Source organism: Spermophilus citellus, assembly GCF_964194105.1.
Source record: "Spermophilus citellus genome assembly, chromosome: 13".
Lineage (NCBI taxonomy): Eukaryota > Metazoa > Chordata > Mammalia > Rodentia > Sciuridae > Spermophilus > Spermophilus citellus.
In genome coordinates this window covers 97,937,757-97,956,653 of record NC_138193.1, presented here as the reverse complement: position 1 = coordinate 97,956,653, position 18,897 = coordinate 97,937,757, and the positions used below count along the sequence as shown (strand labels likewise).

At 34.9% G+C, this 18,897-nt stretch overlaps 2 protein-coding genes across 6 annotated transcripts in view; one reads left to right on the top strand and one right to left on the bottom strand.

Moving 5' to 3' along the window:
• The window catches only part of ITSN2 (intersectin 2), a 129,396-nt gene that overhangs the window by 80,060 nt on the left and 30,439 nt on the right, over nucleotides 1-18,897 (bottom strand). For all 5 annotated transcript variants that reach the window (XM_081264522.1, XM_081264523.1, XM_081264526.1 and 2 more), the window contains 9 exons: nucleotides 17,736-17,899; nucleotides 14,007-14,213; nucleotides 13,779-13,875; nucleotides 12,642-12,781; nucleotides 3,959-4,022; nucleotides 3,151-3,288; nucleotides 2,218-2,303; nucleotides 1,294-1,556; nucleotides 3-152 (listed from right to left, as the gene is read on the bottom strand). In XM_081264522.1, the coding sequence (XP_081120648.1) occupies nucleotides 3-152; nucleotides 1,294-1,556; nucleotides 2,218-2,303; nucleotides 3,151-3,288; nucleotides 3,959-4,022; nucleotides 12,642-12,781; nucleotides 13,779-13,875; nucleotides 14,007-14,213; nucleotides 17,736-17,899 (1,309 nt within the window). The remainder of the gene's footprint in view (nucleotides 1-2; nucleotides 153-1,293; nucleotides 1,557-2,217; nucleotides 2,304-3,150; nucleotides 3,289-3,958; nucleotides 4,023-12,641; nucleotides 12,782-13,778; nucleotides 13,876-14,006; nucleotides 14,214-17,735; nucleotides 17,900-18,897) is intronic.
• LOC308632447 (L-lactate dehydrogenase B chain-like) lies at nucleotides 14,509-15,705 on the top strand. Its single transcript, XM_081264528.1, has one exon. It carries the CDS (start codon nucleotides 14,524-14,526, stop codon nucleotides 15,526-15,528), a length of 1,005 nt encoding a protein of 334 aa, XP_081120654.1. The 5' UTR covers nucleotides 14,509-14,523; the 3' UTR covers nucleotides 15,529-15,705.

Here is an 18,897-nt window from a genome sequence, read left to right as displayed (position 1 = left end):
ACCAGTGCTTCCAACTCAAGATGAAGACTCTTCTTTTTAGAGTTTAACCTGACAATTTCTTCCTGTTCTCTATTCTTTTGATTGAGAAGCTCCTGTCGACGAATTCTCTCCCACTCTAAACGACGTTGACGTTCAAGTTCCTGTTTTGCTGCCTGAGAATAATGAATTAAAGTTAAATTTTAAATTAAAGGGGCTGGGGATGTGGCTCAAGTGGTAGCGCGCTCGCCTGGCATGCGTGCGGCCCGGGTTCGATCCTCAGCACCACATACAAACAAAGATGTTGTGTCCGCCGAAAACTAAATAAATACATAAATAAATATTTAAAAAAAAATTTTTAAATTAAAAACTTTGCAACTTTCAGAAACTGAAGGTATGACAGTGTACAGCACTTCATGGGCCACAGTGTCTAAAGATTAGGTGGGCAAATCTAGCTTTATCAATAGGTCTAAAGACTCCCACCAAAGTGACTACTTTATCCGTCACCTTTTTTAAAAAAAATAATTTTCAGTTGTAGATGGACACAATATCTTTATTTATTTTTATGTGATGCTGAGGATCAAACCCAATGCCTCACACGCGCAAAACAAGTGCTCTACTACTGAGCTACAGCCATCACTGATTGCTTCACTGGACCATCATTTAAATATAGGAATTTTTCTCTTAAGAGCAAAAATGATACTTCATAAATACAAATGATAAGAGGAATAATTACATCTCTATTCTTCTATGGAGAAAAAAATATCTATTTACATTTTTTCAGTGCACTATAATTTACAGTGCTCCATTCCTCACCCTTTAATACACAGCCAGTCCTCCCAGGGATCCCATATAACACTATCCTGAGCACCTACACAAGGCCACCCTCTTGATTTCTCTCTAGACCCTCACCTTCCCACTCTTGTCCTTCTGTTCCTCCAATTCCTTAGATTATAAAATCTGAATCCTAAACTTGCTTTCATCTAATGTCTTGGCTCAGCCTGACTCCTCGCTCACCACTATCCTTAGCTCCTCCCTGAACTCAGGAAGGACAGTTAATTCTCTTTTGATTGAGCTATCAACTGCAGAGTGGTTGTCTCTACACTTAGCAGCCTTGAAAAGCCCTTACATGAAAGGGTCCTCTTTCCCTTCTTAAAGGAAGGGAGATTCCTATCTTTTAGAATGAAATGATGCAGAGGAAAAGGTACAATTAAAATGCAAAAAACAAACAAACAAAAAACCATGTTTTTGTTACATGAAATGTAATTTCTTATTAAATGAAAGATTTCTTAGGAAATAAAATAACTTAAAAATAACCTCTCTTCTTTCTATCTCTTTTCTCCTTTCTTCCTCCCGTTGTCTCTCCAATTCCCTCTGTTTCTCCAAGCGCTTTTCTAATTCAAGTTGTTTCTTCCATTCTTGTTCTTGTAATTCTCTCTGCTTTCGTTCCCACTCCTCCTTTTCTTTCTGGGCTTTACGTTCTGCCTCCCTCTGTTGCTGCTCCATCAAGGCTTGGCGACGCTTCTCCAGTTCCATGTTCCCTCGCTCGTAGTTGGCTTTCCGCTTGTCCTCAAAGGTAACTAAAGAAGGCACACTGTCAGCTGTCCCCACTCAGGACCTGTAATCTAGTTCAACATACTTGCACCCTGTGATCATTTGTGTGCTCTCATTCTTTGGCTACTTCTCCTAAGAATAATTTTAATTCAAATGTAAACTGGAAAATATTTACTTCTAAATATATTCATTAAAAAAAACCCAAATTTTATGTTTGAATTCATCCAAGAGAAAAATAATTTTTACTATCTTTGTCAATTGAATATGGTTTTAGCTTTTTTCTCAGAGTTTTCTTCTAGGACAATGAAAGCTGTGTGGCTATACCTTTGTTTTGTTTGATACATGTTCATTAACTTTTAAATATTTTAAAACAGTTACATATGTACTCTTTCAACCAATATCTTTAAAAAAAAGTTAATGCTAAAGATTTCATCACAAAGTTTGCTCACTAATCCTGCCTAAGTGGGAGAAACACCCTAACTTGGACACTATCTCTTCTTCCTTCAGTCTTCTCATTTTGCCTAGCTAAATTTTATTGACATCAAAATTCATCTCATTCATCATATAGTTTTCTCATATAGCAATATGAAATTTAAAGAATGCAAAAATTTTAAATATGCATCTACATTTCAAAGTAAAACTTTAAAGAACTCACTATAAACATACAACTCAGATATTCAATGATACCTGGCAATTTCTTCTGAGGTTCCTCTTCCTGCACTTTCTGATAAGAAGGCAGAGTTCCATTAATAGAATCAATTTGCTTTCCTCCTCTAAGAAAAGCAAATAACAAACAAATTTAATATCATGCAGTCTGGGAATTTTCAGACAAGATAATATAAACTACCAATGATTATTACAAATTAATATTTAGAATACTATTAAAGATATTTAAAACACAGTATGGTTTATAGTTACAATGTACAGTGAGCAGTATATGGATTTCAAGCCAGAGATCTGAATTCAATTATGGTTCAGCTAACTGCTATTCTTTTTTTTGGGGGGGGGTACCAGGGATTGAACCCAGGGGTACTTTACCACTGAGCCATATCCCAGCACTTTTTATTTAGAGGCAAGGTCTCACTGAGTTGCTTAGGGCCTTGCTAGTTGCTGAGGCTAGCTTTGAACTCAAGATCTTCCTGCCTCAGCCTCTAGAGCCACTGGGATTACACAATACTGCACCAAGCAAGCTAATTGCTATTCTTGGGCAAGTTGCTCTATCTCTTTTTTTTTTTTTTTAAATATTTATTTTTTAGTTTTAGGTGGACACAATGTCTTTATTTTGTTTTTATGTGGTGTTGAGAATCGAACCCATGCCTTACGCATGAACCCAGTGCCTCACGCATGCTAGGCAGGCATGCTACCACTTGAGCCACATTCCCAGCCCAGGCAAGTTTCTCTTAATCTCTTTAGTTACCAATTTCCTATCTGTAACATGGTGAAAACATACCTTCTAATATGTACTCCTTTCCAGTGTAACTCATTGGATATTAAAATCAAATGCCAGCACAAATATTTAACTCTATCCTTTAAAGTACAGCACAGACCCTAACAAATCCCAAACTAAAAGCACACCTGCCAAGTAATGAAAAACCATAGCTCTTCTTTAGAGACACTCACCTGAAAGAAGGAGGGACCAGCTCAGGAGGTAAAGTCAGTGGCAAAGGTTGTCCAGCTTTGGCCATGTCAGTGAGGTGCATAGCAAGGATAAACTCTTCAGCTTTTAGCTGTCCATCACCATCAATGTCAGCCAGAGACCTAAAGAAAATGTGAAATTCATACTTACAAAGTCCATTTGGAATAAAATACTGTTTGAACAAATTTTATTTTTAAAAGAATAATGATGAGGAGGCTAGGGTTGTGGCTCAGTGGTAGAGCGCTTGCCTAGCATGCACGAGGCACTGGGTTCGATTCTCATCACCACATACAAAATAAATAAAATAAAGGTCCATCAACAACTTAAAAAAAAAATAATAATGATGATAAAACGAATGGGCTATCATATTTTAGTGAAATGAAAATATATACAAAAAAGTGAATTAATTTTAACCCTTAATTTTCATAACATAAAAGAGGGAAGACTTTGAAACAGAATGGGAAATACCCATTGTGAGAAGGTGGCTTATGTCATGTTCAATTCATCTACCTAACCACATTTACCTACAATGATATATTGTCTGATTCTCCATTGAAGTCATTATATAGAAGAAAAGTGTACTTTTCTTGTAAAATAATTAAATGCTAAGTTCTCAAGAACAATGCTTTGCACAAGTATGTTTGGTTTTAAAGTCAACATTAACTTTCAAATGGCTGCTTTTATGGAGAATCTTTGAATTACAAACTTTTATAGAAACAATTTTCCAGAAACAATATCTTTCTTATAATAGAGGAGGTATAGTTTAAAATAATAATTAATAGACAAACTCACCAAATAGTGGCTAGCTGAGTTTGAGAAAGATTTGACTGAAGAAGGGCATTTCTAGCTTGAAAACCTGGTTGAAGGGAAAACCATAAAGAAAAAATTTTTTAGCCTCTTTAGAGTTATGCAAACCTACATATAACAATTATATGTTATATAATTTTTACAACAATAATATAACACTGCTGGTATCTTGGGAACTTTTAATATCAAAATGTTCTTACCATGTGCCACAAACTGAGCATTCAGTAGTAATCAAACACAGTACTTGCTCCAAGAAGTCAAAAATCTAGAATTAGTGAGTTCAAGTGCTTCCCCCATATTCTTTCATTAAAATAGCAGTACATGGGCTGGGGTTTGGCTCAGTAGTAGAGCGCTCACCTAGCATGTGTCAGGCACTGGGTTCAATCCTCAGTACAACTTAAATAAAGATATTGTGTCCACCTACAACTAAAAAAATATTTTTTAAAAATAAACAAAACAAAATAAAGGTATTGTATCCATCCACAACTAAAAAAGAAATTAAAAAAAAAAAATAGCAGTACACACAAGTAGTTGACATAAAGGAAAAAGTCACCAGGCAGAGACAGTATGAGAGGTTCTTCAGCCCTCTTGTACTCCCATGCAATTTGAAGCATGACTTCCTTAACACATTCTTAGATTTCTCTTTTCTGGTTATGTCTTTGTCTCTATTCTCTTTCTTCCTAAGTGATCTGTAAATATATCATCCCTCTAAGGAACTATTCTGGGCACTTTGTCTCTATGTAGTCACATTCACTTCTATGGCTTTAAACAGGCACCTAGAACCTGATGATCTTCAAATGTATATCCATAGTCCAAATCTCTCTTCTAAATTTATACTTCTTTACCTATTTAGATATTTTACAGTCATCTCAAACCAATATATATAAAACTCTCCATATGATCTTCCAATGTCTCTCAGTTTTCACCCCAAATCATTCTCCCCAATCTTCTTTTCTCTATGAGTGACATCACTGTCCACCCAAAGGTCCCTTGATCCCTTTCTCTCCTGTCTTTATCCTACATCAAGTCCTACAAATCCATGTCATTTCATATCCTCCCCACTTTGTCTCAATTTAAAATGCCACTTTCTCAGGTCTTCCCAGTCCACCCTATCATTCAATACACTTCCTATTTCCTTCATATCTTCTATCACAATTGGCAATGTAATTTTTAAAAAATATTTATTTAGTTGTAGATGAACACACAGTATCTTTATTTATTTTTATGTGGTGCTGAGGATTGAACCCAGTGCCTCACATATGCGAGGCAAGCATTTTACCACTGAGCTACAGTCTCAACCCTGGTAATGTAATTTTTATTTGCTTGTTTATCTCATCTGTTTCCCCTACAATGCTATTACATTCTCAGAAGACAAAAACCTGGACTGCTTATTCGCTAGTGCATACCCAATACCTCGAAAATGGATGCTTAATAAAATAATTCATGAAGTTGGAGTCCAGAGTTTTCCTCTATTTAAGGTACATGAGGACTTATGTGATAGCATCTGAGAATGATAACTAATATTTATTGAATATTTAGTGTATGTAATAAAATATTCAAATTCTTTTCTCTCCCTCAGTAATCAAAAGTGTGGTTTTTTGTAATAGATTTCATGATATAGAAAGTCACATCCAGGAAAAAGACATACAGAAAGCTCAGGAATACAATCCAGAACAGAAAATCCCTGTCTTCTTCAAATTAGCATTCACTGATAGTAAGCTAGTCTGTGGCTTGCTAGACCATGGATAGAATAGTGGCTTCTCCGGGGATGGTTTCTTAGTCAGTGAAACAGGTACCTCACCTCCCACCTCTAGGTGACTAAGCCATGAGCACCAGAAGAGTTGGTCTCGACTTCGGGTTCAGTCTAAAACAAGGTCTATCCAACACAACTCTACATACGTTATGAGTTTAAACAACTCTTCCTTAGGAACAGCTCCCACTATAAAGCCAGCACAAATAGAGCTAACCCCATTGGTTCACTGGACTTTGAACACACAGGACTTGCTAATCAAAGCTACCAAGTATTATAAGTTGCAGCTGATTATTTATATTATGTAACTTTTAAATATTTTCTACTCAATTTTTTTCCCCCTGTGGTGCTTGGGATTGAACCCAGGACCTTGCACATGTAAGGCAAGCACTCTACCAAATGAGCTATATCCCCAGCCTTCCACTCTATTTTTAATCTGGCTATTTATGAGAAATCAAATAAGAAAAAATTCTGGATATACCTCATAGATTCACGCTACTAATTACTCTCTAAATTTCACACAGGAAATGAGAGTTAAGGAGATCTTTGTGTTAAGAGCAGGATTCTTTAATAGAAATGGAAGACTGCCTCAAACTTGAAAAGATTTAATAATATTTAAGCTCTTGGGCAAAGAGGATTGAAAGAAAATCCCCTCACATTAGGCAAAAGAGCGAACAGACACAAGCTAGGAGGATGTAAATGGTTAAAAAAAAATATTGCAGGAGGACAAGCAAAGTCTGAATAATATAAAGGGCCATAGCCAGCCAGCAGAGTATGTTACTAAGAAAAGCCCATATGAACACACTCTTCTGAAGTTGAAAAAAGATACTCCTTTAATGCAAAACGTAGGGTCCAAAGAAGTTCATTTTTTCAAAAAATGGGAATCATGACATTTATCTCAATTAAGTTTCAATGTCACATCTCATACAATCTAACATTTCATTACTTTATATATATATATATACACACACTAAGAAAAAACAGTCATAAAATTATGACATAGTACACCAAGACACCACTTAAGGCAATACACAGGCCAGTTTCAGATAAAATATTTTATAAAAATATGTATCTAAAAAATACAGATAATTGGGCATGAAAGCACACACCTGTAATCCCAGCTACTTAGGAGGCTGAGGTAGAAAGATCACAAATTCAAGGCCAGCTTGGACAACTTAGGAAGACCCTGTCTCAAAATGAAAAATAAAAAGGGCTGGGGATGTAACTAAGTGGTAGAGCTCTCCTTGGTTCAATCTCCAGGACAGGAAAAGAAAAATACAATATACCTTGTTTTATATCATTTGATTAAAAAGTAGAAAATTTTACTTAGGTAAAAATAGGAACACGTAAAAACACATAGTATAATATGTAAGTTATGAAATACAATAATAAAACAGCCCCACTATCCAAAACTTCGTGGGCTTAATTAATTCCCTTGCTTTAAAAGGAAAAAATGTTTTTATTTATGCAAGTAGGTATCTTTGGAAAAAAACACTGTATATTTTGTTTGTTCAGTTAATTCCAAGTCTCATTGCACCCTTACCCTACTGCAGAACTACAGACCCTATACTCCAGACTATTTTTTAAAAACATACCTTTAGTTGTCAATGGATCTTTATTTTTTAACTTATTTATATGTGGTGCTGAGAACCCAGTGCCTCATACATGCTGGGCAAGCACTTTACCACTGAGTCACAACCCCAACCCCACAGACTATTTTTGATTCTCCAAACATGCCACGTACTTTCCCCCCATTTTTTATTAGTATATTATAGTTGCACATAATGAAGGGATTTGTTGTAACATATTCATACATGCACACAGTATAACAATATAATTTGGTCACTATCATTCCCCAGTACTTCCCTCCTTCCTCTCCACCTCTCATCCCTTGGTCCCTTTCCTCTACTAATACCCCTTTGATTTTCATGAGATCCCTACCCACTTTAACCTTTCTTTTCCTTTTTCCTCTCTAGCTTTCATATGAGAGAAATCACAATACTTAACCTTCTAAGTTTGACTTATTTCACTTAACATAATCATCTCTAGTTCTATCCATTTTCCTGCAAATGACATAATTTCCGTTTTCTTCATGGGTGAATAAAACTCTATTGTGTATATATGCTACATTTTCCTTATCCATTAACTCACTGATAGACACTTAGGCCTCTTCCATAGTTTGGCTATTGTTAATTGTGCTGCTATAATTATGGGTACGCATGTATCACTGTAGTATGATGACTTTAATTCTTCAGGATAAATACCAAGGAGTGTTATGGCTGGATCATATGGTGGTTTCATGCCTAGTTTTTTGATGAACCTCCATACTGATTTCTATAATGGTTGTACTCATTTTAAATCACACTCACCAGTGTAAAAGTGTTCCTTTTTCTCCACATCCTCTCTAGCATTTATTATTATTTATTTTCTTGATGACTGCTATTCTGACTGGTACGAGATGAAATCCAGGGTAGTTTTGATTGGCATTTCCCTAATTGTTAATGTTGTTGAACTTTTTTTTCATATTTTGTTGGACATTTGTGTTTCTACTTTTGAGAAGGGTCTGTTTAATTCACTTACCCGTTTATTAAATGGGTTATTTGATTTTTCAGTGTCAAGTTTTTTGAGTTCTTTATAGATTCTAGATATTAATCCTGTCCAAAGAGTAGCTGGCAAAGATTTTCTCCTATTCTATAGGTTCTCTCTTCACATTCCTAATTGTTTCCTTTGCTGTGCAGAAGCTTTTAAATTTGATGTCATCCCATTTATTACTTGTTTGTATTATTTCCTGAGCTTTAGGGGTCCTATTGAGAAAGTTGTTGCCTGTGCCCATATGTTGGAGTGTTGACTTATGTTTTCTTCTAGGAGCTGCATAGTTTCTGGGCTGATTCCTAGGTCTTTGATCTATTTTGAGTTGATTTTTGTACAGAATGAGAGATAAGGGTCTAGTTTCATTTTTCTACATATGGATAACCAGTATTCCCAACACCACTTGTTAAAAAGGCTGTCTTTTCTCCAATGTATGTTTTTGGCACTTTTGTCAAGGATCAGAAAACTGGGTTTATCTTTGTATCTTCTATTCTGTACCAGTGATTTATGATTCTGTTTTTATGCCAGTACCATGCTATTTTTGTTTCTACAGCTCTGTAGTATAATTCGAAGGCAGATATTGTGATGCCTCCAACATTACTTTTATGGCTTAGAAATGCTTTGGCTGGCTATTCAGAGTCTTTTGTTCTTCCAAATAAACTTTAGGACTGTTTTTGTCTGCTTGTGTGAAGAATGTCATTGTAGAGGTATCTCACTTCTCACTCCTTGGTTAGATTTATTCCTAGGTATTCTTCTTCTTCTTCTTTTTTTTTTCTTTAAGGCTATTGAGAATGGAACTGTTTTCCTGATTTCTTTCTCAGCAGATTCATTGTTGATATACAGGAAATCTATTCATTTTCATAAGTTGATTTTGTAACCAGCTACTTCGCTAAATTTGTTTTTGAGCTCTAAGCAGTCTTTTGGTGGAACTTTTTGGATCTTCTAGGCATAGTATCATATCATCCACAAACAGTGATAATTTGTTTTCTTTCTTTCCTATTTTTATCCTTTCTATTTCCTTCTCTTGCCTAATTGCTCTGGTTAGAATTTTTAGCACTAGTATTAAATAGGAGTGGTGAGAGTAGACATCCCTGTCTTATCCAATACTTTAAAGGAAATGATTTCAGTTTGTGTCCATTTACTCTGAGGTTGGTTTTGGGTTTTTCATCTGTAGCCTTTATGATGTTGAGGTAGGTTCCTTCTATCCCTTGTTTCTTCAGTGTTTTTATCATAAATGGGTGCTGAATTTTGTTGAAGGCCTTCTCTGCATCTATTGAAATTACTAAGTGGTTTTCGTCCTTAATTCAATTTATGTGATTAGTTATATTTATTGACTTGTATATATTAAATATTCCTTGCATATCTGGAATAAAACCAACTTGGTTGTGGTGTACAATCTTCTTAATATGCCATTGAACACAATTTGCTAATATTTTATTAAGTACTTTTACATCTAAGTTCATCAGGAATATTGGTCATTGTTTTCTTTCCTTGATATGTCCTTATCTGGTTTGGGTAGGAGTATTCTGACTTCACAGAATGAATTCGGAAGTGTTCCATCCCTTTCCATTTCATGGAATAATCTGAAGAATATTAGCATCAGTTCTTCTTTAAGGGTTTGATAGAATTTAGCTGAGACTCTATCTAGTCCTGAGCTTTTCTTTTTTCAAAGGCTTTTTATTACTGCTTCTCTCTCATTATAAGTTATTGGTCTGTTTAAATTTTCTATGTCCTGTTCAGTTTTGGCAGATTGTATTTGTCTAGAAATGTACCCATTTCTGCTAGATTTTCTAATTCTTTGAAGTGTAAGTTTTCAAAATAGTTCCTAATAATTTCCTGGATTTCTGAATGTTTGTGGTGATTTCTCCTTTTTCATCTCTAATTTTATTAATTTGTGTTTTCTGTTTTTCTTTTGGTTAGTTTGGCTAAGGGCTTAACAATCTTCCTTATCTTTTCAAAAAATCAACTCTTTGTTTCACTGATCCTTTGTATTATGTTGTTGTAGTTGTTCTCAAGTTCATTGATTTTGGCTCTGATCTTAATTATTTTCTTCTACTGATTTTGAAATTGGTTAGTTCTTCTTTTTCAAAGGCCTTGAGATACATCATTAGTTGTTTATTTGGGATCTTTCTTATTTTCTTATCTAGGCTCTCAACACTATAAGTTTTCTTCTTAGAACTGCCTTCATAGTGCCCCAGAGGTTCTGATATGTTATATCACTATTCTCATTTGAGTCTAAGAATTGTTTAATTTCTCCCTTGATTTCTTTATCATCCATTTAAAACAGTATTGTTCAGTCTACATGTGTTTATATAGTTTCTGTAGGGTTTTGTCATGCTGATTTCTAATTTCATTCCTTTATGATCTGATAACATGCAAGGAATTATATCATTTTTTTCTATTTGCTAAGAGTTGCTTTGTGATTTAAAATAGTCTTTTTTGAAGAAGATTCCATGAGTTGCTGAGAATAAAGTATATTCATTCAGCTGCTATTGGATGAAATATTCTATAAATGTCTGTTGAGTTCATTTGATGTATAAAATTTTTCATGTCGGGGCTGGGGTTGTGGCTCAGTGGCAGAGCACTCGCCTAGCACGTGTGAGGCACTGGGTTCGATCCTCAGCACCACATAAAAATGAATAAACAAAATAAAGGTATTGTGTCTATCTACAACTAAAAAATATTTTTAAATAAATAAATAAATAAATAAAATTTTTCATGTCCAAAGAGTCTTCACTAAGTTTATATCTGGATGACCTAATCTAATGGTGAGAGAGGTATGCTGAAATCACCCATATTATTATTATACTAGAGTCTTTCTTAGACTTTAATTTGAGTAGTGTCTCTAGTCTTTTATGTAATTAGTTGAACCCACAGTTCAGGCATGAATATTTATTACTTTTATATATTCTTTTTGCACTTTTCCCTTTACCAGTATGACCTTCTTTGACTCTTATGATTAATTGTGGTTTAAAGTATGCTTTGTCAAATATGAGAGTAGCCACTCCTGCTTGTTTCAGGGCTCCATTCACATGGTTTACTAATTTTCACCCTTTCATTTTCAGCCTGTGGCTTTCTTTGCCTGTAAGATGCATCTCTTGTAAACAGCATATAATTGGATCTTGTTTTTTAATTCATCCTGCCAGCTTATGTCTTTTTTTTAAAGATAATGTCTTTAGTTGTAGATGGACACGATACCTTTATTTTATTATTTATTTTTATGTGGTGCTGAGAATCAATCCCAGTGCCTCACATTTGCTAGGCAAATACTCTACCACTGAGCTATAAGCTCGCCCCCAGCCTATGTCTTTTCATTGGAGAACTCAGTCCATTTATATTCAAAGTTTATTACAGAGAGATGCTTATTAATTCCTTCCATTTTGATTTGTTTATCATATTTAATTGGGTCCTGTTTCTCATTTGCTTAGCTACTCTTCAAATGAGGTTTGTTCATTTGTGAGCTCTTGGGTTTGTTTTTTTATATCTTTTATATGGAATATTTTTAAGTTCTGTAGTGCTGGTTTAGTCCATGTATTTTTTACCTAGGATTTCTTCTCTGTCAATCTCAAATGCCCTCATCTTCAATTTCTGTCTAAATCCTAACCCTTTCTCTTTTATCTGAGCCTTTCAGTATTAATTTCTCCCATTCTACATTCCCTGACATGATAAAGCTCTATTATTTTTAAATATTTATTTTACTCTCTCCTACATCATAATTTCTAAGTGAAGAGGGAGTGAGAAAGTCAGAGGTTAAGAACTCTGCTTGCCTATTAGCCTCTGTGTATATCCCCTTCACTATCCTCACTTAGTAAAGTTTGGATAATGTTCTAGCCTGGACTCAAATGTTCTACAAGGATCTAAGACCAAGTCTTATAGGCACATTTTGGTTAGAGCACTAAAGGATGGTGAACAATGCTTGTCTGAGGTTTGCAAAGAGCAAGCAGAGGAAAGATCCAGTAGGGAAAATAAGTGAAGGCTAAATTCCACACATGGCACCTAGTGACTTGGGGTTCCTTCATGCACTGAAAAGCTTAGAGGATGAGGTTGATATACTTGAGAGACAGGTCTTTTTCCAAAAGGTTGGGTGTATACTAACATGTTCAACTTGATTGTAAGAACTTTGAAGAAGCAATCAAGTTGATTTCATCTCTGAATTTCATACACCTTATAATATTTTTATTTGTCAAATGTCATCTAAACTTTTGGAGTATTAAAACTTTAGTTCACCTACAAAGTACAAAGTCAAATTACAGTTTTTCAAATAAATCTGTATAAAATAATTTAATAATAATTTAATTCTCATCTCTAATGGCACTGTATATGGCTTACCTGAGAGATATCCACTCATGCTTTTATCAAGACTATTAAATTTTTGCCGGTATTTTAATCTTGAAGGCTGAGGAACCGCCCACTCTGAAGTCCCAGTCTTGGGCGAGTTCCCTGAGAGTGAAGCAGTTGAGGAAGTTGAGCTATAACAAAATTAATTTAAAATGTTTTGTTACTAAATACTTTTAATTAAAACTTTTAAGATAAACAATAAGAATCATACCTTATATAATAATTGCTTTTACATTTGTATTTTTAAAAAACCTAAAATTTAAGCAATTATCATTATTCTAAGTAAAGCAAGTACCATACAATGTACAAAACTCCAAAGGTCTATCACATACCAATAAGCCACTATGTGCCAGGTCTTGTACTATGCTACAGCCTTTACAAATATAATTTCTTATCTTCCCAACAAACTTAAAAGATATTATTGTCCCCATCTTTTAAATGAATAAACTATGGCTCAGTGATATTAAGAAAAAATAAGGTCACAAAAATCAGTGAACGTTTAGGCTGTGACTAGAATGTTGTTCTTTTTTTTTTTTTTTTTTTTTTTAATTTTTAGAATGTTGTTCTTATGGGTCAAAGCTACCACTCTTTTCACACTGCTTTGAAGAGCTTAACAGTGACTCTAAGAGAAGTGATGCTTTTGTGATTTCTAAAATTTAAAAGACACTCAATCAGCAGAAGCTACTCAAGAAAGAAATTAACAATGTATAATGATTATGAGACATTTTGAGAAACATATATTTTTGTTTTTTTTTTTTGTTTTGAAATAATGTTGCCCAGGCTGGCCTTGAACTCATGATTCTCCCACCTCAGTCTTCCAAGTTGCTGTGATTACAGGTGTGTACCCATGCCCAGTATACACACTTTTTAAAAAGGCAAAGTACACAGCTTGGGCCAAAAAGTTGACTGATTGAAACATAGAATATTTTTGTTCACATTTTTTTTCAAAACACCACATAATAATTCTGAAGATAAAAAAAAAACTTACTTTATGTGAGTTATAAGTAGCAGATTTACCTTAAATAACTACATTTGGCAATTACAAAGTAAAACCTGGATAAGTTCAGAGCTTCTTATATATTCCTTACTAAAAGCAAAGAAAGTTGTTTAAGTGTTAAATATTCATACCTACTGGATCCTAAATCAATCAGAGACTGGGCCTTCTGTATACTAGCACCACCAAATCCTCCCATCATCAGACTGTAAGATGATGTATGAGGCAATGCTAAAAAAAAAAAAAAAAAAAAAAAGGCATAAGTTCACACTAAGCAGTCTCACAAAGAAGGAGATGTGTATCTAATTGAACACAAATCCAATAGTTTCTTCACATGAAATACTGACTCATTAGACACTTACTTGAAGTAGAATAAGGAATGGATAAAGGCTGAATGAGACTGGCGGTTCCATTTGGTAATGATGATGTACTAACAGAAGGCACTAGGGGAGCAGGCATCATTAAGGGAGGAAGACTGGTCCCTGAAGTTGCAGAAGACAAGGGTGTTGTTATAGGTGCAACTGGTGGCAATGACTGAGGAATGGACAAATTGGGCATGCTTCCCATCCCTAGAGACAAAAGAGAACACATTTTTCCAATGCTACTAAGTCAACTATAAAGCACATGCCAAATAGCAAGTTCACAGTACAGTGAACAGGAACACCATGGGCAAACTAAACAAATTAAGATATTTGTTTGGTAAAAATTCACTAAAGCAGGCCTGGGGATATAGCTCAGTTGGTACAGCACTTGCCTAGCATGCACAAGGCTCTGTGTTAAAAAAAAAAAAATTCCCTAAAGCAGTCTTGAATCAAAAGTGAGAAAGGTAAATCACTGCTTTAAAAACTAATATTCTTGGCCTTCTATCGCCTGTTTGAAATGGCAACCCTCAAGGAAAATCTCATTGCACCAGTTGCAGAAGAAGAGACCACAGTCCCAAACAATAAGATCACTGTAGTGGGTGTTGGTCAAGTTGGTATGGCGTGTGCTATCAGCGTTCCGGGAAAGTCTCTGGCTGATGAACTTGCCCTGGTGGATGTTTTGGAAGATAAGCTCAAAGGAGAAATGATGGATCTGCAGCATGGAAGCTTATTTCTTCAAACCCCTAAAATTGTGGCAGATAAAGATTACTCTGTGACTGCCAATTCTAAGATCGTGGTAGTAACTGCAGGAGTCCGTCAGCAGGAGGGGGAGAGTCGTCTCAATCTGGTGCAGAGAAATGTCAATGTCTTCAAATTCATTATTCCTCAGATTGTCAAGTACAGTCCCGACTGCATCATAATTGTGGTTTCCAACCCAGTGGACATTCTTACATATGTTACCTGGAAACTAAGTGGATTACCCAAGCACCGCGTGATTGGAAGTGGGTGTAATCTGGATTCTGCTAGATTTCGCTATCTTATGGCTGAGAAACTTGGCATTCATCCCAGCAGCTGCCACGGATGGATTCTGGGAGAACATGGCAACTCAAGTGTGGCTGTGTGGAGTGGAGTGAACGTGGCTGGTGTTTCTCTCCAGGAACTAAATCCAGAAATGGGAACAGACAACGATAGTGAAAACTGGAAGGAAGTGCATAAGATGGTGGTTGAAAGTGCCTATGAAGTCATCAAGCTAAAAGGATACACCAACTGGGCTATTGGGTTAAGTGTGGCTGACCTCATTGAATCCATGTTTAAAAATCTATCCAGAATTCACCCAGTATCAACCATGGTAAAGGGGATGTATGGCATTGAAAATGAAGTCTTCCTGAGCCTTCCATGTGTCCTCAATGCTCGGGGATTAACCAGTGTCATCAACCAGAAGCTGAAGGATGATGAGGTTGCTCAGCTCAAGAAAAGTGCAGATACCTTGTGGGACATCCAGAAGGACCTAAAAGACCTGTGACTACCGAGCTCCAGGCTATAGAAATTGGAAAACCTGAGCCTTTAGCCTACATCCATGTACGTGGGTCAGTTTGCTGCTTCTTTAATATGCGATATGGGCTACAGGATCAAAGCCCAGGCTCGTTTTAGTGCTTGCAATAAGAGCTCTTGAACAAATAAAATTAACTGTTCTAGTGTGCTTCAAAAAAAAAAAAAAAAAAAAAAAAAACCTAATATTCTTGGGGCTGGGGATGTGGCTCAAGCGGTAGCGTGCTCGCCTGGCATGCTTGCGGCCTGGGTTTGATCCTCAGCACCACATACAAACAAAGATGTTGTGTCCGTGGAGAAATGGAAAATAAATATTAAAAAATTCTAAAAAAAAAAAAACAACTAATATTCTGACCTATATGAACTAAGAAGATGCCTACTAATCAGTTAAGATTTTCTTCTCTAATTGTGATTAAACCTAAGCAGCCTTTTCCAATTAAGTATTAGTACCCTCAACGAGAGACTATTTTAGTGATCAATTGTTTTTCTTAACATTAAAAAAACTAAGTTTATGTAAGTCAAGTGCCAAGTTACTTGACTCACCCACACACACGCATACACACACAAATATACACACACTCCTCAAACAAAAATGTCCTAATTAGTAAATACTTTAGAAACCAATTATACATTTGCATTATTTGCAAGAAAGCATGCCACATATTTTTTTTATAAGCAATGTATTTAGAATTCAAGGAAAATTCTTTTAAAGGAGCAAAGTGAAGACATTGTATAGTAATTGAAAAATACTAAGCCCAAGATATGAATACAGTCACATAGTGATTTGGTATTTATCTCTAAATCTCAGTGTAATTGGTATTTAAGATCTAACATCTGGAGTGAAGGAAAGATATAGTTCTATATCATGATCCTTTCACCTCAGAGTTCCAAGTTGCCGGAATTATAGGTATGTACATACATGCCCAGCATAAATATATTTTTTAAAGGCAAAGTAAGGCAAAAAGTCGGCTGATTAAAATATAGCAGAATATTTTTTAGTTTACATAAAACACAGCTAACTGAATGTTCCATTCAAAATGAGTGCTTCTCATATATAGTAAAAAATTGCATAATCAAAATTAATAGGAAACATATCAACATATCTTTGATGAATATGTAAATTGATTAGCACAATGTCTATAAGTTTGGGCCCTCAATTCAGTTAGTTAATTAATATTAATTTATTTATTCCTTCATTTATTGGTACTGGGAACTGAACCCAGGGGCACTCTAACTAAGCTACATTCTCAGTCTTTTATTTTTTATTTTTTATTTTGAGATGGGGTTTCACTGAGGCTGGCCTCAAACTTGTGATCCTCCTGCCTCAGGCTCCTGAGTTACAGGGATTGTAGGCATGCACCACCACATCCAGTGCTAATTAACACTTAACTTAAAAGAAATTTCTAATAGAAATTTAATAATTTCTTATAATTTAAAATTATTTTCCCAAGTAAATGCTTTCAAGTGAATCTCAAGTTGTTCATTTTTTTTTGTTTTATTTGATGTTTGAGTGACACATAATAATCTCACATATTTATGAGGTACAATATAATGTTTTGAAACATGTACACATTGTGTAATGGTCAAATCAGGTATTTAGCATATCTATCATCTCAAACATTTATCATTTATTTGTGCTGAAGACATTCAAAGTCCTCTCTTCTGGTTATTTTGAAATATGTAATAAAAAACTGTTAACTATAGTCACTCTATTGTGCAACAGAATAGCAGAATTTATTTCTCCTCTGTAACTGTAATTTTGTACCCACTGACCATTTTCTCATCATCATCCCTTCTCCTCCCTCTACAGCTCTGGTAATCACCATCCTACTCTCTACTTGGATGAGCTCATAGAGAAAATGAGAATAATATTTAGGATCAACTATAACTAAAGGGAGCATATAATTATTACCCAACTGGGAGTTATGAAAGGGGACACTAACTAGACCAAATGTCAGGACAAAAGGCATAAACCAGAACTATTCTGGAAAACTGGAACACATGGACACTCTCGCAATGACAGTGAATTTAATATTTCTTATCTTAAACATAAAAAATTAATTTGGGAGTTTGGGGTTTGTCATTTTGTGTTTAAAAAAAATCCTTTTCTTATCCCCAAGTATTATTCTAGTAATCAAGGTGAACTATCAAATACAGACAACTTAATTAATAAATACATACCAAAACGAGCAGAAATTAATGGAGAGAACATAGGGGGTTGTTTCATAATGGGAGGGAGAACCATGGGCAACTGTTGGCCTTGAAGCTTTAGCTTGATGAGTTTCATAGCTATGGAGAACTCTTGCTGGTCCATCTTCCCATCCTTGTTCAGGTCTGATAAGGCCCTAAAAGAAGTATGAGGTAGGTAGGTTGGTATGTGGCAGGGGTGGTGGTGAGAAAACCAACATTACTATTAAGGTTAACAAAATAAAAACCAGGACTTCACATTCACAAGTAGATCACCACTTAATTAAAAATATATATGAATAACAAAAAGAAAAACCCTATACATTAAGAAACACTGACCAGATACAGCATCTAATAAAATACTACCTATCTATATAGAATATAGAGACCTATACGATGAATTCCCATAGGTAGACAGAAATGATTCAAGAATAGAATCATTTTAAATTTATTTGTTTGTTCAAATGTTTATTAAATGCATGTTATGTGCTTGGCATTCTCTTAAGTATAGGAATATTCTAAGAGGAAAGGAAGAAAGGGTAGTGGTTGTTATTTATTGTAAATACACTGGAAAACACAACCCCATATATTCTAGAGAATAAATTTTTTAAAAGGTGAAGGGCTACTTTTGAGTTTATAAATGACAAAATAATTTAACCACTACAAACTAAGAGAAAGAAAATTTTGAGATTCTGCCCAATTAAATATTTCTTTTTAAAAAATATCTTTTTTTAGTTGTTGATGGACTTTTATTTATTTATTTTTATTTATATGTAATGCTGAGAATTGAACCCAGTGCCTAAGACATGCTAGGCAAGTATTCTACTACTGAGCCACAATCCCACCCTAACAAATATTTCTGGATGATATATACATCTTTTTTCCTTAGAAGTTCTAATAAAATTGGGGTGGGATTGTGGCTCAGCAGCAGAGCGCTTGCCTAGCACATGTGAGGCCCTGAGTTCGATCCTCAGCACCACATAAAAATAAAATAAAGATATTGTGTCCAACTACAACTAAAAAATACTTAAAAAAAAAAAGTTCTAATAAAATTAGAAAATTGTCCTGTGGGCGGAAAAAAGTTCTAATAAAATTAGAAAATTGTCCTGTTCTCAATAAAATTGAAAAATATTCTTAACAATAATCAAGTACACAT